At 41.2% G+C, this 20,225-nt stretch overlaps 1 protein-coding gene across 1 annotated transcript in view; it reads right to left on the bottom strand.

Moving 5' to 3' along the window:
- The window catches only part of LOC113057330 (cAMP and cAMP-inhibited cGMP 3',5'-cyclic phosphodiesterase 10A-like), a 67,536-nt gene extending 51,918 nt beyond the window's left edge, over positions 1-15,618 (bottom strand). Inside the window, exon 1 of the mRNA XM_026224682.1 lies at positions 14,795-15,618. Within this exon, the coding sequence (XP_026080467.1) occupies positions 14,795-15,005 (211 nt within the window). The 5' untranslated portion in view covers positions 15,006-15,618. The remainder of the gene's footprint in view (positions 1-14,794) is intronic.
- Positions 15,619-20,225: the final 4,607 nt, after the last annotated feature.

The raw sequence follows: 20,225 nt of genomic DNA, 5'->3' as shown, positions 1-20,225 counted from the left end.
CATTATTAATACAAGCTACAAGGAACTTTAAATGATGAATCTAATTAAAGTACAACTGTTTAAGCCTATAAGCAAAAAATTAGATTCTCAGCGTACAAGATGGAAATTGGTCAGAGGGCAAAAGATTACATTCTTCATTTAAGAATATGGGATGGGTCAGATATTATTTTTAGGCTTTACTCAATGCAATCCATATATTTTTAGACATTGTTATAATACGTGTACCTATATAACATTTATCTTAAAATAGAAAATAATAAAATATATGTATATATTAGACCAGTGTTTACCCCTACAAACCCAAATGCAAAGCTTAAGTATGACACTAAATTTGGTCAAACATGGCAGTGCTTTAAATGATTTTGTACTGGATAACATTAAGTATTATTACTAATACTATTTAGTTTACTAATCAGCTACATTTACTTTACATTTACTATTTTTCCTTTCCATTTATTGAGACACCCAAGCTTTACTGTCTGTTACAAGGTTTGAACAGTTCTGGATACAAATGTATCTGCCATTTTACTGTTGTAATGAAAATAGAAGTTTAACAAGTTTACACAAGACACATCCTTTTTATTTCTGGAATAAACTGAATTGTAAAATATATTTTTTAAAGATACTAATGTAACAAAATCAAAATCTTTTCAATTACCCCTGGAGCATACACCTGATTCACCAGGATCACTGGATTAGAGTCATACCACATTTAGTCTAAGCTTGTTTTAGCAGTCTATTTTTAAATGGTAAAAAAGCAGTAAACAGTTTAATGAAAATTTAACCAATACAGAAATATATAAGAAATATTTGCAAATTAAATGATAATGCGGACGTGCTGATCACGGTTCAATAAAATCGACTGGTAAAACTGCGAGGGTTAAAGCTCACTTTATGTACATTACAGCCATCACTGGTGTGTGTGTGTGTGGAGACCAATGATGGCTGTATGCATGCGTTGGGTTTCCATGTTTTATGAAAATATATTCCAATGGCTTAATGGTTTTTATAATGTACAAACTGTATTTTCTATCCACTTACCCTAACCTACCCCTCACACAAAACTTTCTATTTTGAGTTTTTCAAAAAACTTTACAACTTTGTGGGGACATTTTGTCTTCATAACGTAGGTAGAGTATACCTGAACCGCACACACACACACACACACACACACACACACACACACACACACACACACACACACACACACACACACACACACACACACACACACACACACTTTATATTTCTAATATTTCTCAGGGCTGTATAATCACATTAATTTGAGTAAAAACCCTCACTATGCAATGTGTTTTATGTATTAATTTTATTGTTCACAATTTGTAGTCTATGTAACAGATCATCATATAACAAGGACATTTTTACATTTTTACATTTGCCATTTTGTCTCTGTCTGTCTTTCTCTTTCTTTCTTTCTTTACTTGTTACATATATTATATTATTAGTCTTCTATATTAAGTTTGTGTGTGATAAGTGTGATTATGGATGGATGGCATTGTGATCCTGCAACAGTACGAGACGCAAACCTTTAATACCATGCAGTGGTTATGAGTATTATCTACGACTTATTGTTATTTATTTATTATGTATTTACTTTCCTGTATATATATATGTTTATATATATATATATATTTTTAAATCACACAAAGATTATTTTTTTAAAGAAATGTATATATTAACCTGATCACAGACCAACAGTGGTGCCTTCATAGAAATATATGTGTATGTATGTGTGAGTGCGTGTGTGTGTGTGTGTGTATATATATATATATATTTTTTTGTGACTAATATAACAGCCTGGCCCATTATCTGCTAAATATTCGTCCATTTTGACATCATCGCCACTGGCTATATTAGAGGTGGTCTGGTCCCAAATGTAGTATTTTAGGATTATATTTACATATATCAGTATTATATCAGCCACTCTGCCCAGTGTTATTGGCCATGCTGATGTTGTTGTTTCACAAGAAGACCCAGCTGGAGATGTTGTATGGAGTTTTTGTTTGTTCCCCCAGTGTGGGTTTCCTGTGGGTGCTCAGGTTTCTCCACAATCAAAAAACATGCACCATACAGTAGGTGAATTTGATACACTAAACTAGCTGTAGGTGTGAATGTTAATGTGAGTCCCAAGCTGTGTAATGTGGAAGGTTGGGGGGAAAAAGACCTGGCAGCCTACCCCAGAAAAAAAAAAAAAAAGCATTGCCATGAAAATGTGTGGACAGCATTTATATGGCATGAAATGGCCACAAAATCATGGATTCTCAGAGAGAGATTTAAAAATATGACTGTTTTTACTGTATTTTTTATCAAATAAATTCAGCATTGAAAAAAAAAACTTAATTACTCAAACTTTTGAGTCTGCTGTGAACTACTAGTTCAGCATGCTCTCGGAAGCTTCATGTGTTGGTGAGACAGCGCTTCAGTGGTGGTTGTTCCTGTGTCGAGTGGTTTGCGCACTTCAGACTGCACTACCCCGTTGTGTTGCAAGCGGCCATTTTCCCCTGTGCGCCTCAGCACTAAAAAAGCTTCACGGGTGCGTTTTTGTAAAGACGACGGATCTTCCTCATAAGGATGCCATTTCACCCGTGCATTTCTGGGTGCATCATTGCCTGGCAAGGGGTGATGGTCATGATCGCTGCCTCAAGTGTCTGGGCGTTGAGCATGCTGTGGTGGCCTTCGTGGATAAGTCATGTTCCCACAACGTGAAGATGACCATCTCGGAACTGCGAACCAGGCTCTGCTACCTTCAGGGCATGTTCAAGGGCAGAACAGCGGTCCCACTCAAACTTTTTCAGAGGCTCCTGGGGCATATGGTGGCTGCAGCAGCACTTACACCGCTTGGCCTGTTACATATGAGACCGCTCCAGCACTGGTTTTATGGCCGAGTCCCGAGATGGGCGTAGAAGCGCGGCACTCATCAGGTCCAAGTTACACCGGCCTGTCGCCAAATCCTCACACCGTGGTCAGATCTTGCATTTCTATGGGCAGGGGTGCCCCTAGAGCAGATCTCCAGGCATGCTGTGGTTTACACGGATGCCTCCACCACTGGCAGGGGGACCACGTACAATGGGCATGCAATCTCTGGGGTTTGGACGGGCCGCAGCTTCAGTTGCCTAAAGTTGTTAGCAGTGCACCTTGCCTTGAACTGTCTCAAAGGTCCCTTATGAGGCAAGCATGTGCTGGTCCGAACGGACAACACAGCGAACACAGCAACATCAACCGACAAGGTGGTCTATGCTCCCGTCGCATGTTGCAACTCGCCCACCACCTCCTCCTTTGGAGTCGGAAGGTTCTGAGGTGACTTCGTGCCGCTCACATTCTGGGCCTGCTCAACCGTACTGCCAATGAGCTGTCTGGAGCAATGCTCCCGGGAGAATGCCGTCTCCATCCCCTGATGGTCCAGCTGATTTGGAGATGGTTCGGAGCCGCTCAGGTAGGCCTGTTTGCTTCTCCAGAGACCTCTCATTGCCAGTTGTTCAAATATACGTTTTGCCCAGTGAGACTTCTCGCATAGACACTGTGTAAAGTCCAGGAGGATGAGGATTAACTCTTGCTAGATATGTCGTATGGGCCCACTCAGACCTGGTTCCCCGAACGAGTGCTCCTCACGACAGCCCCTCCTTGGCCGATTCCTCTGAGTAAGGATCTACTGACTCAGAGAAGGGGAACCGTTTGGCACCCGCATCCAGTCCTTTGGAAACTCTATGTCTGGTCCCTGGATGGGACACGGAGGTTCTAGGTGACCTACCTCAGGAGGTAGTGGATACCATCACTTCAGCAAGAACACCCTCTATGAGACATGCTTATGCCTTGAAGTGGAATCTGTTCGTCGAGTGGTGTTCTTCTCGCCGAGAAGACCCCCGAAGATGCCAGATTGCGATCGTGCTTTCCTTTCTGCAGCAAGGGCTGGAGCGAAGGCTGCCTCACTCCACCCTCAAAGTCCAGGTTACCGCTATTGCTGTGTACCATGACCTGTGAATGGGAAGTCTTTGGGTAAGCATGACCTCATCATCAGGTTCCTCACAGGGGCCAGGAGGTTAAATCCTTCCAGGCCCCCCTCTATACCCTTTTGGGACCTGACTCTAGTGCTTAAATCATTACAGCAGGGCCCATTCAAGCCTTTGCATTCAGTTGAGCTAAAGTTTCTTTCATTGAAAGCACTGGCCTCCATTAAGAGGGTAGGGGGCCTGCATGCATTTTCGGTCGACGATTTGTGCCTAAAGTTTGGGCCGTCTGACTCCCAGGTAATCCTGAGGCCCCTGCCTGGCTACGTGCCCAAGGTTCCTGGCTTTGCTCTGTCCTGCCTGAGCATTTATATGCTACGTCGACCGGACACAAAGCTTCAGGACCTCAGGACAGCTCTTTGTCAATCAATCAATCAATCACCTTTATTTATATAGCGCTTTAAACAAAATACATTGCGTCAAAGCACTGAACAACATTCATTTGGAAAACAGTGTCTCAATAATGCAAAATGATAGTTAAAGGCAGTTCATCATTGAATTCAGTTATGTCATTTCTGTTCAGTTTAAACAGTGTCTGTGCATTTATTTGCAATCAAGTCAATGATATTGTTATCGAGATCTTTGTCTGTTATAGAGGCTAGCAGAAGGGGAATGCCGTCTCTAAGTACAGGAAGGCCCTCTGGATTGTGGATGCCATAACCCTGGCTTATCAGGCACAGAGTGTGCCCTGCTCATTCAGATTACGAGCTCACTCAACTAGAAGTGTTGCATCTTCCTGGGCGTTGGCTTGTGGCGCCTCGTTGACAGATATTTGTAGAGCTGCGGCCTGGGCAGACCTCTTTCAGGAAGGATGGGGCTTCCGCAGCGTCCCTGTTCCAAGTGGAACAGGTACGTTTTCCCAGTGTTATCCAATCTCACCTAGTGAGGTAGTGCTTTGACATTGGTGAGTGGAACTACTTGTTCATTTTTGTTGGTCACCGATGTGGAGTAGAGAGTGACCGACTGAAAGGGAACGTCTCGGTTATGTACCCCAAAGGAGGGAACGTAGATGCCATGTCCTGTCGCCATGGTTGCTGTACTGCCGCTGAGCTGCCATGTCTCCAGCTCAGCTCCTCAGTGAAAACTTGGTATGCATTGCACCTGCTGCCTTCTTATACTCACGCTGTGATCAGCTGCAGCTGGATGCAATAACTGCATGCCAATATTCATTGGCTTGTTTAGTTTACACTCGAAGTAGATTGGTCTATCGAAGTGATATCCCAATTTTGTTGGTCACTGATGTGGCATCTCTGTTCCCTCCTTCAGGGAATGAGGGTTACCATACGTAACCGCGATGTTATATATGGTTTTTAAAGTGCCCCTATTATGGATTTTTGAAAATTACCTTTCATGCAGTGTGTAACACAGCTCTAAGTGAATGAAAACATCCTGCAAACTCTTAAATCTGAAAGTGAATAAAATTTTTAGCTGTGTCCCAAACTGCAGTGCCTGGACTCCGGAGTGGTCCATTGAAGTGCGATTGTGTCATAGCGGCGCAACTAAGGTTGTGCCAAACTGAATGCCTTGTCCAAATCCTCACACTTGCGGTCTTGGCCACTTGAAATCGTGTGCACTAGACAGGAAGTAAATGTGCAAAACTGTCCAGATCTTAAAAATGCCAAGTGCTTTTAACGGACAATAAATCCACACTATCTCAAATCTTTTTAGTGGAATTCAAGGCTTAATGTATCCCTTCAGGGATAGAACTTGCATACAGATGACGATGGTGTTTATATTCAAAGAACACGGCGGATGTGAGTTCATTAAGGGAATTCAAGTTGAAATGTAAGCGATTGTGTTTTCATTTACTCAGATACGTAGCAAAAGTGATAAAAACCAGGGTTCCCTGTCAAAGGATACAAGTGTTGAAGTATACTTCGAAAATCGCCAACGTGTTGGCCGGCGACAGCCTCTGACGTCGTTTCCGGCGCGACTATAAATACGCGCCCGTAGGACCCGTCACTTATCTTCTTCGTCTTCATTGACTGTTTTGTTTGAAGCGTCCATCTGAGAAACGACCAGAACGGTAAGAGCGATCTATTATAATATCATGGCATCCACTATCAAGGCGTTTAAACAGTGTGTGCATCCATGTCAGCATTATTTGACACCTGATGACACATACAGTCTTTGCGTCTCTTGTTTGGGCGAAGAGCACGCGCGCGATGTCCTTGAGGGGGCAATCTGCGCGCACTGTGAGCGTTTTTCTGTGAAAAAGCTCCACTCTCGTTTGTCATCTGGATCTCGCGGCTCAGGACCCGGCGTTGCCGAGGCACGGAGGAGAATGAGCTCGTGGGGGTCACAGGTGGATCTCGCTGAGGAGTGTAGAGAGGGACTTTTCCTCTCACACTCTCCGGCGGCAAACGAGAGCGAACTTCGGGAGGAAGATGACTTGTCATTAACCCATTCTGACACTGAAGTTAGTGCTCTGCTGGGTTCTACCCAGAAAGAGCAGGAGATATTTGAGAGTGGCGAAGAAGCTGAGGCTGAGCCACTCATTTCTCCTGCTCTGCGTATGGGGAACTGTTAGAAGTTATGGATCGCGCCGCTGCAAAATTAGAAAAAAAATTTACAATTAAAAAAGGGTGAGTATGTAACCCTTTCTGCTTATGGGTGTTATGTGGCTGGTGGTTATATGTCTACTAACAAACTCTGTGAGTTTCCTTTACAGTGCTTTCCTTTACTGGCCGCTTGGCGTATCCGGGGAGGTGGTAGTTACAGAGTCCTTCTGTATGTACTGTCTCAGGTGATGCTCCCCTCGCTTGAGGGTTGGAGCTCACCTCTCCCGTGCGAACCAGTGCCTCTGCGATGCTTAGGAACCTTTCTGTACACACGCTAAGCCTGTGTACTTTCTCAAAACCACATGGTGGTCAGTGTGCACCTGAACACTTTGCGCACTTTCTCAAATCCACGTAAGTGGTAAGTGTGAATGCAAGGCTCTGCGCACTTTCTTAAATCCTGTACGGTATGGGTTACGAGCTCTGCTTCATTCCCTTTCTGAAGATAGGGTCCATGGACTTCATTCAACCAGTGTGTATTTGTTATACACCCCAAGCATTGCTTCCCTCAACATGAGGGGCTGTGTGGACTCCCACATATTGTGGTTATCAGGTAGTAGGCTTCATCAGGCCTCTCTGAAAGTGAGCTCCCACATACTGTGGTTCTCAGGTAGTAGGCCTCACCAGGCCTCCCTGGAGATTTAGCTCCCACATACTGTGCATTTCCACTAAAAAAAAAAAAAAAAAAAAAACGAGCTCCCACGGTTTGTGGTTGTCAGGTAGTAGGTTTCACCAGGCCTCCCTGGAGTCAAATTCCATATTACCTTCCACTGAGGTGGTTATCTGGTAACAGGTAGTAGGCCTCTCTAGGCCTCTCTGTAGGTGAACTCCCACATATTGTGGTTATCAGATAGTAGGCTTCACAGGTCTCTCTGAAGGTGAGCTCTCACATACAGTGGTTGTCAGGTAACTTTCAGTACACACGCTAAGCCTGTGTACTTTCTCAAAACCACATGGTTGTCAGTGTGAAATCCACATAAGTGGTAAGTGTGCACGCAAGGCTCTGCGCACTTTCTGGAATCCTGTACGGTAAGGGTTACGCACTTTCTTAAGATAATTAGCCCCGGGGTTCCTTGGGCTTCATCCAACCAGTGTGTATTTGTTATACACCTCAAGCACCGCCCCTCAACATCGAGGGCTGTGAGGGCAATTCTTGCGGTAGTTTAGAAGCGCTCCCCTTTTCAAAAAGGGTCGCCTATGAGCATGCTGCTCGGAGATCGGAGTCCTCCTCTCATGGGAGACTGAATTCTCCGTTTTTTCATCAGAGCGCTCCAGTACTACATACTGTTTTGAGACGCACTGTGAGAGCAGACATCCTGCTGAGGCAGGGGCTGAGGCTCGGGGAATGGCGCCTTCGCACCAAGGTGTTGAAGCAGAGTTAGAGAGGTTGGCCAGACCTGGGTGGATCGGTTTTGCGGCTCAAGAGAGCGTCGCACTATCCCCTCTGGCTTCCTCTTACTCATCCAGCTCCATTGGGGCTGGACGCCATGGTACAGGCGTGGCCGAGGCTTCATCTGTACGTTCCGTCCTCCAATTGCTCTGCTCCCGGGCCATTCCATCTTTGAGCTGCTCTATCAGAGTGCCACGAGAGCCCCTCCTTTGTGACAGGCAAGACTTGGTAATAAACAGTGCTAGGTTCTTAGTCGTATCCCTTTATAAGAATTTTTTCGTGATTCCAAGCCTTCAACTCTACCCCGGGCCGAGGCCCTTCAGGTAAGTTGGGTATGTAGCTTAGGCTTTTGGCCATAAGGGATAATGTCATGGACAGCCATCGAACCATCCCAGGGGCGACTCCCGGTGAAATGGTAGAGTTGGTACTTAGTGTTTGCCATGATTCTGGCCTGCACTCCCCTCAGCATGGCGACGTGGGTATACTGTTCCCCATAGTGTCCCTTCAGAGGACGCAGTTCAAAGTTCCCTTAACAGGGAACGTCTCAGGTTACGAATGTAACCAAGGTTCCCATGGCTCTCTGATTTAGGGAAAGAAGGAAAAGAGAAACTGTTTAGAGCTATAACAATGTAATTAGTACAAGAAATATTGAGGTTCTTTAGTAAACAACTTTTAGTAACTACTAATACTAAAAACTAATAGTCATTTATAAAGGAAGGGATAGTTCACCCAAAAATGAAAATTCTAAACCTGGAGCAACTTAAGGGTGAGTAAATAATTATAGAATTTTCATTTTTGGCTGAACTGTCCTTTAAGTAAAAGTATTATCTTGCATACTCTAATATACTTCAGGTATTGAGAGTAAAAGTAAAGGTATACAGTATTGTCCTAAAAAAGAATTTGTCAGGATGGTTTTGGTATTAATATTACTGCTGCAATACTGTATGTTGCATTTTACTTCTATAAAATGTTAAGTTGCCTACTAAATTTACAGTTGGGTAGTTTATTCTACAAAAATATGGTATTTTACAGCATGACGCATTGTTGTATAGTGTTAAAAAAAGAAAACTTAGTAGTTCATATTTGTCAGAGTGTACTTAACGAATATACTTCCTTACAGTCCACATCTGATTATTTTGTAAATGAAAGTATCAACATTCTGTCCGAATATTAACACATTTTTGCTAACTATATCAATCAAAGGCTGCATCTAAAGGACTCGGACTGGTCAAACAGAGCACTGTTCAGCTGTCACATTGAGCTGCATAGTGCTCTATTTTATTTTATTTTTTCACAGTTTTATTTTTATGCTTAACTATCTAAACTTAACTGGCAAACCTGTCTACATATGATGACCATGGTCAAGGCAATAAATTATATAAAATCGCACCTTTGTAAGATATCAGTCAGCATTTTAACTGCTGTGTGTGTGTGTTTTGTAGTTTACCAAATGTATCATTGCATGTAAGTAAACTCCAAGCCAATCCTGTAATTATGTTGGCTTGCCAACATACTGTTATGCTATTTAAACTTCTTATTTTTATTCTTTTTATTATTATTTTTCTGAGACTAAAAAATTCTAAACGTATCTCCTCCTAGGGCATTAAAGCCACAAGCCCCAAACTCGGCAGACACCTGCGGGATAGAGCGGTGGTGTGTGCTATATCTTTTCAGAGTTATCAGAATTAAAGTTTTTTTTTTATTATAAATTTTTAAATGTAAAAATACATTACCCATAGACTTATATTGTCTGAGAAAAATTGCGCCCCTAGTTGCAATAGCCTACCCGTTGCAATACCCGGGAGAGATTGGGAGGAGTCGAGTTTGTTTCACTTTTAAACCGGTTAAAAATACCAAGTAAATAATACAATTTGCCTCAAACTGACAAGCTAAACCAACATATCTTATTATTACAGGGGTCAGGGCTCATTAATAATTGATTTCTGGGCAGAGAGCAGTCAGAAAGACGAGAGAAGAATTGCTGCTGCTCAGCTCAGGCACTGTCTCCAAGGAGCTCACAACGAGCGAATTCATTCTTATTTAAGACCTTTTAAAAGGCGATTGCACGCAATCCACACGTTAGAACACACTAAGAGCTAAATTCAGATGTTTCTGAACTGTTTAAAGTAATAACATGATATATTCGCGGCAGCCAAATGTCCACGAGCTCGCAATGTATTTCTCTGAACACTTGAAGTCCACATGACAGCCGCGTTTCGGGGCGAGATCGGACAAATAAATAGGCTACACATTTCATTCACACTGACAACATAATGTTAAACCAACATAATAACATTAACCAACATATGTTATTATTACTGGGTCAGATCTCATTAATAAATTATGTCTCTGGTCAAAGAACAGAGAGAAAGACTAGAGAGAAATGAGCGCTTCATCAGCATTTTTTAAGAGCTTCCGAAAATAATATCACAGCAGATGCACTAATCCACCCATTAGAACACAACAAGCGCAGAATTCAGGTGTTTTTGGGCTGTTTATGTGTGCAAAATGAAAAATAATTTGACAGCTTTATGAATACTGGAAGTAAAAAAAATCTCGACAGCCTTTTACCTCTGGAGTTGATTAACGCATATACGCGTTATGAGTCATTTTCTCCTGATAACCCCGACAATTACTTAAATTACACTTTCAGTTTTAATCGTACAGATAAGAGCAATACATCAATCGAATCTGTAAAGGGTCTACTTTTTTTTGGATACAAACATAATAACAAAAAAACTTTGGGCACTTATAAAATAAAGATAACAAACAAGGTGTGCTGTCTGCAGCCTTGGTCTGCGCTGATCTTCATTTACAAACACGTCATTAAAATGAACTGTAACTCCATGAATACTCAACGAAGAGACATGAGAAATATATCTATAGAAAGTTTGACATGTCTACTTTTAAACCAAACAAGTGCTGCCGAACAAATATTCTGTGATAAAGTAATCCATATCAAAACAACGCGATGTCCTTTTTTCACGTCTAATGTGTATGGAAGGCCAAGAGGGTCAAATACACGTGAATTTTAACGTGTCTCTGTAAAGGGTCTACTTTTTTTGGATACAAACATAATAACAACAAAACTTTGGGCACTTATAAAATAAAGATAACAAACAAGGTGTGCTGTCTGCAGCCTTGGTCTGCGCTGATCTTCATTTACAAACACGTCATTAAAATGAACTGTAACTCCATGAATACTACTCAACGAAGAGACATGACAGATATATCTATAGAAAGCTTGACAGGTCTACTTTTAAACTAAACAAGTGCTCCCAAACAAATATTCTGTGATAAAGTAATCCATATCAAAACAACGCAATGTCCTTTTTTCACGTCTCCCTTCATTATATCTAATGTGTATGGAAGGCCAAGAGGGTCAAATACACGTGAATTTTAACGCGTCAACAACACGTTAAATATGTGTATTTCATGCGTAGACAACACGTATTTAATATTATTTATCGGCGCTGCACAACATGGTAAAGTCATTTATATATTTTTTTAAGAGCTTCTTAAAATACTATATTACTCCGATATTATATCCAATATTATTTAACGCGTTAAATACGTGTTGTTTAACGTGAAAAATCTGTGGGTATTTAACATGTATTTCACGTGTCAAATACACGTGAAATACACATGAAGTACACGTTAAAAATCAGTTTGAAGAGGTCAATGTCATTGGCTGCTGAGGACTTGGGTCAAACCACTTCTGTGAGCTTAGAGGGGTGTACCATTCATAGACAGGCAACCACCATTTAACATGCTATAGATCAGCTTATTCAGCCTTATTATTTAGCCTTTTTTCTTTTCTGTTTTGTATAGCCTATAGAAATAATATATTTAAGTTTCAGTTTTATGAAATATTTATTTTATAATAAATATTAATTAAAATTTTGTGGTGATAGTATAAAGTTTATAAAAGTTACAGTATTGTGTAATGAAACAGGACTTTTTGTTTAGCTCTTGACTCGCCGAAGTATACTATATATAGTATCCCTTCTTTAATTTTTCAGTAATGTGTGATAACTTAAAATATGTTGTCAGTACTATTAAAATAAGATTAAATTGAATGGTATTTAGGAGATTATGGTTTTTGCATGACTTATTTCGCATTCAGCTAGACAACCCTGTCGTAGCTGTTATCATAGCCTAGGCTTTTTATTAAAAAAGAAAACAGCAAGGGACCATGGAAAAAGACTGTTGCAGGTGTATTTTTTTATGGTATTATTATTTTTTTTTGCAGCGGGGCAACTCAAGAATGTTGGGCACACAAGTACTGTGGCTCTTTTGCCCCATGGCCAAGATGGCCAAGCCAACATCATAGTTAGTTCACTAACTTTTAATTCTAGTTAAAGTTGTAATCCAACAAAGGAAGCAGCAAACCAGTGTAACTTACCTGGCCTCAGTCTTGGCTAAGCCCAAGGTACATCACTGTCTCCTCCATTATGGCGTAAAATATAAAAACAAAAATGAGTGCTTCTGGCTCCACTTTCCCGGCATTTGTCCTTTCATCAACTCTCCTCCAACACCATTGCTATGCGGCAGAATGCTAATTGGGAACCTCTGGTGTTGCAATTAGGAAATCCTGCAAAGGTGGCGTGTCCTTCAACCACTTTGGAGGTCCCTTCAAAGGCCAAAGTCTGTGGCCTTCAAAGTGTGCACACTCAGCTCTGGGAGTCGATGTTTTTAAAATGAACCCTAAATCGTTTCATGTTGTCAACATGAAACATTAGCATATAGCCTGCCCACTTGTTGGTCTTTTTGCGTTGGTCTGAATGAAAATGCTAATTCATTCTTTGCCATTACATGCCGCTTTTGGAGCGGTGAAAATAATGTAAACAAACACCATACACAAAGCAGTACTGTGCTCACAAACGCTGCTTTATCAGGCATTACAGGCAAGATTAAATGAAAATGAGATCAGTCAGACCAATCACCACAGATTAGCGTCACGCAAAGGAGAGGTTTGGAAAAATTAATCGTTGAGCAAATTGTTTGGGAGTCGTTGAAAATAAATGCATATTATAAGACATTGAAAGGTTTCTTTTTTGACCTTGCATTCATGTCAACCTGTTGTTGAGGACTCCTAAAAACAAAATATGAATCATTCTTAACCCATAATAGAGGCATTTTAAAACTTTTTAAGGACTGTGTAGTTATGTAGTCTTTGTTAATTGTTTATTTGTGAGATCATTATGGACATGAAGCACTGTGTACAAGCCTGCACAGTTACGCAGATGTCATGCTCCACAGGCTAAAGGAAGTGCCTGCTTTCCCGTTCGTGCTAGCCAAGGGAAACTCGCGTTCTGGCTCACACTCATAGAACGCAGCGAGCAAACCTGCTGTTGGGTCACACAATGTGTGCAAACAACATGACAGTGTTCTCCCAGTCACCCTGAGAGAGGCCTGACCTTCACATGGATCTGACACAGAGCACAGAGCCATGCATGCTAGCAGCAAAGCTGAGCTTGTGTGTTGGTTTTTTTGTTGTTGTAGGGATTAATATCAAAGATGCTTATGGTGATTTTAGTAAAATGCTTGCAGCAAACACAATATGAATTGGGATAATACATTTCCATGTAAAACATGTGAGAGGCTTACATTCTTAAAAGGCTCACATCAGTGCAGTGCACTGCATGCATGGACTGCTATGCTGATATGATGCATTAAAAATGTAATGTGTTGTGATGCCATGATACTATGAAAGAATCCAGTGTTTATAATTTATTCAAGCAATTCTTGACATTTCGTGCTTGTCAAGGAATGATGGAATTCATGCTGTGGGAGCCAAAGTAGGCTCCTATGTGCTTTCTTGTGCTCCACCTCCAAGTTGTTCTCTTTCTCATGCATGCCATGTGGCCTTAAAATACAGTGGTTTACTCAAAAGTGTTAAGACTGACAGCATAACTAGGCTGTATGACACAATTCAGTGCAAAATCCAAACCAGTTGACTTCTACCTACAGTCTATATTAACTAGCAGTCGTTTTAATACAGTTACAATGTATTTTTGCTTTTACTATATTGGTTCTATACAACTATATGAGGAACATGTTTGTGAAAGTGTGTGATTGGAAATATGATTTGTGTGATTTTGCAGGCGGCAAGAGGCGAGTTTTTGAAGTGTTTCCTCTCTTACACTCTGAGCGGGTTTCTCTCACGAGTGAGTAAATGGAAAACATGTAGTGGAACTGGAACCAAACGATCACACAACATTATGCCACTCAACTCCTGCTGCTCAAACCCCAGCCTTCAGTCACTGAATTGCTTGGTGACAAGCAAAGATTGATGCTGATCATCACAATCAGTACAACAACCCTCTTGCCAAAAATGTGATTAGAAACTGTAAAATACAGTTTCCGAAAAGCATAATGCTTGGCTTGTAACATTATTTTTAAAAAGGCCTGGCAACCACAGTTACATGCATTTTACTTTATCTATCCATCTATCTATCTATCTATCTATCTATCTATCTATCTATCTATCTATCTATCTATCTATCTATCTATCTATCTATCTATGCAGCTATAGCTTCTGTCAGTCCATTTGTTTTCTAAGTTCAGAATGTCCTTATTATATAACTAATACAAAAGGTGGTTAAAGTATCAATCATTTCCTCCTACTGGATTCGGAGGAACATATCTGGGGGGAAATAAGATGTAAATTTTGGCTTGTACTTTCTAAATCAGTTTCAACAATGGTTTTAAAATACTGCGTAAGCTGCATGTTAATGTATGTGCTGGTGCAGTCCAACATTTTCTGAAATGCCCCCACTATGAGAAGCCAGTCTAAGGATGGAGGAATGAGCTCATACCTTCTTGAAGGGAATCCTCGCCGCCGCCGTCGTCTGGAGTTTTGCGTTTCTTCGACATTGGCGGAATAATATGACGCGTTCTCTGTTGTCTGTTTGTTCTTGGCTTAAAACGGATATACGAATGAGGACGATAAACACTCACTTGTCTGGACAAGCACATACAATTGGCAAAAGGTTGACAGTTGAAATCTTCACAAAGCACGATCCCCATTCATTCATTCAGGCGTCCACAGTTTCAAATTCTCTCCACGAGACGAACGCAACGCGAGCAAAAGTTGGCATGGTGCGTAAATGATGATGCTGGTAAAGCGATGTGTGAATTACTGAAAAAAAAGAAAAACGAAAAACCCTCAAATATGTTAAGCTTCGGGCTTAAAGCATAAGAAACACGCACGGATTTTCCTCCGACAAATGAGAGATGTTGCTACAAAAGTGATTTGCGCATCACGTGTGCCCTGGATTATACTGAAGCAGAAAAGCACGCATCCCTGACAGTTTGCAACTCAAATCGCGCTCGTCTCTTCGCAGAAGCACGAACACACAGGGTGTTTTTAAACATGTATTTGTGCTACACATCAGTAGTAGCATTTTCAGATATACTGGATATCTCAATAACCACTGTGTCCAGCTGCCAGTCAGCCGAGATCGCCTTACAGCCGGTGAACTTCTTGTGAAGGAGCTGAAAGGAGTCACAGCTGTCTGCAACTCAAGTCTGCGCGAAAACAAAGCTCATCTATGGAGAATTTATCTTTTTCTGTCTGGGTCCAGTTAAGAGCGCCAATAGACCACCAACTCGTCAAATACCGGACGGACAGAACAAAACACTGTACCTTTGCTCTTTCACAGAGATCATCCGTCCAGCGACGCGTTAGCGATGTTCGCCTTATGTTGAGCACGCTCTTCTCAAAACTTCTTAATCCGGTTGCTAGGAAACCGCGGAGTGATGCGCTCTCTCGGTTGGAAGTGACTTAAACTTTGCGCAGAGCTAGTTTTCGTAGCTTTTCGAGCGTAAACGTTCTGTGTGTGTTTTGGTGGCACGAAACAGAAAGAGTTCTGTATAAATAAAGGCTCCATCATCAGCAGCAGCATCAGCGCTCGAGCGTTTCCATTCAAGAGACAGATGACGTCAGTAGGCTCCTCCGCAAATGCTGCCAAGGCTAAAGTTTAGATTGACTCAAATGATGAACACTAAACCTGTGCTGGACCCAAAAGCCAGAATTTGATAGAAAACAAGAAAACACTTTTCAAGAAAAGCAAAGCAAAGAATGTTACCATCGGTCAGCTACTTTGTTTGCAATACACTTGAGCTATAATTTAAACATGTTTAGGTGTCACGTGAGGAACTGTGGCCTACAGTAAATAGTTGTATTTGAAACGACTTAACAGTTTTTGGATAACAGGTAGTCTAATGCGTAACCAGAACAAATCTTAAAACAAGGCATGAAGAATAATACAGTATTAATAAAGCATGCACTCATAATTTCTGCAGTTTCGAGTTTAAGCTAGACCCTCACTTATTTTTTTTTTCTTCACAAAACGCATGAATTATTTATTAAAATGAATTATTAATTTGCATGGACAGTTTGCGTCATTGCACCCCACTTCACATCACGAGAAATGACAGCTGTCACAGCGTCACATGAGCTGTTGCCATTTTTTTGTGTCAAAATGATCTTAAATTGTCTTAAACGTGTTGTCAATGTTGCACTCATCAGCATAACAATTTATACAAGTTGACCAATTCACTCGAAGCGTGAACACCTGTTGAGCATGTTTATCAGTTACTACGAGACTGCATATTTGTACGTTTTATCAGGTGTGGCTTATTGTATGCGACTGTTGGGCAAATCATTTCTGATCTTTAGCAACAGTCTAGTCGGAAATACTATCCTAAAAAAAAAAAAAAAAAAAAAAAAAAAAATAATAAAAAAAATCGAATAAAAGCCACTGCACTGTAAAGTGGACATAATACACATTTGTATCTCTACATTTTGTATTTCAGAAATTGCATTTCATTTTCTGCAAGAGGACTATCGCAGATCACTCTAGCACTGCGAGTGACGTTCGCCTTCAGTGTTTTCTATGGGCAAACAGGCTGCAAGCGCCCCCCCCCCCCCCCATTCACTGCAGCTCTATTGACGTCAGAGCTGCTTGCGTCAATGCTCTCTCTTTGACAGAAAGAGTTTTTTTCCCCCCTTGGATCCTAATAGGATTATTATAGAAAAATGCCCACAGGTCTTTTCAATGCTAGTAAAACGACATTTTCAGCCTCTCGTTTGAAGCATTATTAAAATGTGAAATATAATAGGCTATTAAAATGTGAAATATAACTATAATTTATCTAGTCTGTGTGAAATATTTTATAGATCCACATGTAGATAAGACATCTACCATTCACAATATACAATATAATATATTAAATTGAAAACTAAGGCACATATTGAGTAAATGCCTTATGAGAATTAATCCTCCCCGTGTTTGCGCAACACAAAGCTATGACGTCAATTGGGTTTTGAGGCTTGACTCTCAAATGCTGCACCATACTCTTGTTTGCTATATTGACCAGTTCATAAGTGATTTACAAACTAGTCTACCCTTTGTTCATAGTTCTTAGCAGTAGCCTAATTAAGTTCATATTCTGATCCTAAATACTACACTACTGAATGCAGTTAATAAGTTCATTTCACAGATTTTCCAGACACGGTTTCAGTCTGTTTTTTAGCCCCAAAATATAATTACGTTTTTATGTGCTTTACGTTTTTATTTAATGTTACTATAAAGTTTCACCTTTGCCAATGTCTGTGATATTACTCTCCAGAAATGATGAGTGATAAAAATGCTGTTGAGGTCTCAAATAGTTTGTTGTTGTTCTGTCTTCTTTTCTCACTGTGAAACAACTGGTTGGGTGCATGTGCAAGCTGAACTTCTAGTGAACATGCGGTCAGAAAAACCTAATGTACATCACACACATTTTGTGCATACTATGCTCCTTAGTAAATCATATGATTGACCCTTCGCAAGGAGTTTGATTGACAGACGATCTGACCAATCACAATGCAGAATCCAATATTTTTGTCCAACAAACAAACCAGGAGAGTCGTGAAACAAGATACCTTCTGATGTTCATGTTCATGTTTATTTCATACTGTAACTATGAAGATATTAGTTCTCATGCCACTTGAACTGAAATGCTACGGCGATCTGTCACAACACATTAAAGAGCCATAAACTGCTTTGACTGATGCTGTAAGAGGAAAACTAATGAGCCAGTGTTGCCTGTTCATTTTTAGACTCTCAAGAGGTGCTAGATAGGTCTGAGCACTCACACGCAATGTGAGAAACTGTCCAGCAAGCCTGTAACAAACTTTCCATATACAACAGCCTGCTTGGTCTATGCACACAAGTAGTGTTTGAGCTGTTATCGAGGGGCAGGACCTTCATGTCCGAAGGCAAAATTCTGCCACACATTCCCAGAGGAAAACTCAGTCCCGGGAGAAAGGCAAACAGGGAAGCTCACAGAGGTGTGGGACCAGCTATAGGGATCAGGGGCCAGCCGTGAACTGTTCCTCCAAACTTTTGTGGACCAGTTTGGAGAAAGTAGTCTCGGACTCATTGGTTCTATCCACCATAACTCACGGGGAACCGGCTGTGGTTTTGATGCCCCACCTCCCCCTCAAAAGTCATCAAGAGCACACTATACAAAACCCATACTGGTGGAAGAGGTAGAGACTCTCTTACAATAAGGAACAATTTTAAAGGTGCCTTTCAAAGCACAACAGACTGGATTTTATTCAACTTATTTGAAAAAGGGCATCTGTCAATTCTTAGGCACCTCAACCAATCCTTGAAAATTCTTCTATTCAAATTGATTCATACAAAGATAGTAATGCAGTCCATAAGTACAGGAGAATAGTTACATACCTGGATTTAAAAGTTTCCTATTGTCATGTCCCATTTGCCTATATAGAGCACAGGCCCTTCTTTCATTTTGCTATTAAAGGTTAGGCCTTTCAGTTCAGGGTTCTACCATCTGGACTGTCATTAGCACCAAGAGTCTTAACCTGGGTGAATGTGGTCGCCCAAACTCCCCTTCAGTTACAGGGAATCAAAATCCTGCCATATCTGGATTGGCTAATTTCTGCTCCTCTCTAGGGCAGGTGATTCAGAATATGGAGGAAGTTCTGGCCCATATTCAGTTCCTGCAGGGAATTGGAAGAAGAACAATCTCAAGCCCAAACAGCAGGTATATTTATTGTGTCTGCATTTCGGTTCCATCGTGATAGAAGCATGTCTCACTCCCCAAAGAGAAGACAGCCTGGTAAAAGTAATAATCACTTCCAGACAGGGAAGCTTGTGACAGCCTAAGGGTCCAAAAACTGTTAGGAATTATAGTGGCAGCATCAATAGTATTGTCCTTAGGCCTGCTGTGGGCACACCCTATACATTGATGGTATGGTTCTTCTGAAAGAAGTCTAAAGGAAGAGACTGTTTGTGTCATAGGCCTGCACACTGACCTTAATGCTAATTTATACTTCTGTGTGCACGTAGGCTACGGCGTACTACTATGTAGAACATATAAATGCGCTCAAACTGAGGACTGTTCATCTTGCTCTGAAAGCATTGTTACCATTTGTATGCCACAAACATGTACTGATAAGAATGAACAGTCACTCTGCAGTTTACCATATAAATCACCAAGGAGGAGTGAAATTACCAAGATGCCTTCAGGTGGCATCAGAACTTTTACCATGGGCATGGCAACACCTGTCCTCACTGAGAGCAATCCCATTCAGAAGGTCATGGAAGGTCATTACACAATTCTGCTAGTTCCTCCCTGCTGGCCAGGAAAGCCATCATTTCTAGATATCATTTAGGTGATTCGTGGACACCAGTGGCAGCTATCATCAAAAGTGAATGTCTTGTTACAAAACAAAAGGCAGATTTTGCATCCAAACCCAATGGTGCTGCACTTCTGGGTATGGCCCTTGGAGAGCCCATCCCTCAATGACTAGACGAAACTGTGCGTGAGACTCTTAACAACGCTAGAGCCCCATCTACTTGTGTTAATTATGCCATTAAATGGCAACTAGGCCAAGAAAAAGCAGCCAGTACAATCAGGGTACATACCTCATCTATTTCTGCATTTCATGGAGGGGGAAGTTGATGGCCAGCCATTAGACCAACATTCCTTGGTATGCCAGTTTCTAAAGGGATTTCAGTTTGTGTCCAAACTGCACTTTACTGACACCAAATTGGGACTTGCCTCTCGTATTAGTCTCTCTCACTCAACCCCCCTTAAGAACTAATGGTTGATGCAGATTTTAAAGCTTTGTTCCTGAAAAAGATGGCTATTTACTCTGATAAAAAGGGTAGGAGAATTGTGTGCTCTTTCCATTAGCTATGGCTGTCTACATTGGAAATCAGATGGCAC

Source organism: Carassius auratus, chromosome 38 (assembly GCF_003368295.1).
Source record: "Carassius auratus strain Wakin chromosome 38, ASM336829v1, whole genome shotgun sequence".
Lineage (NCBI taxonomy): Eukaryota > Metazoa > Chordata > Actinopteri > Cypriniformes > Cyprinidae > Carassius > Carassius auratus.
Note: the sequence above shows the minus strand (reverse complement) of the source record. Positions and strands in the feature narration are given on the sequence as shown.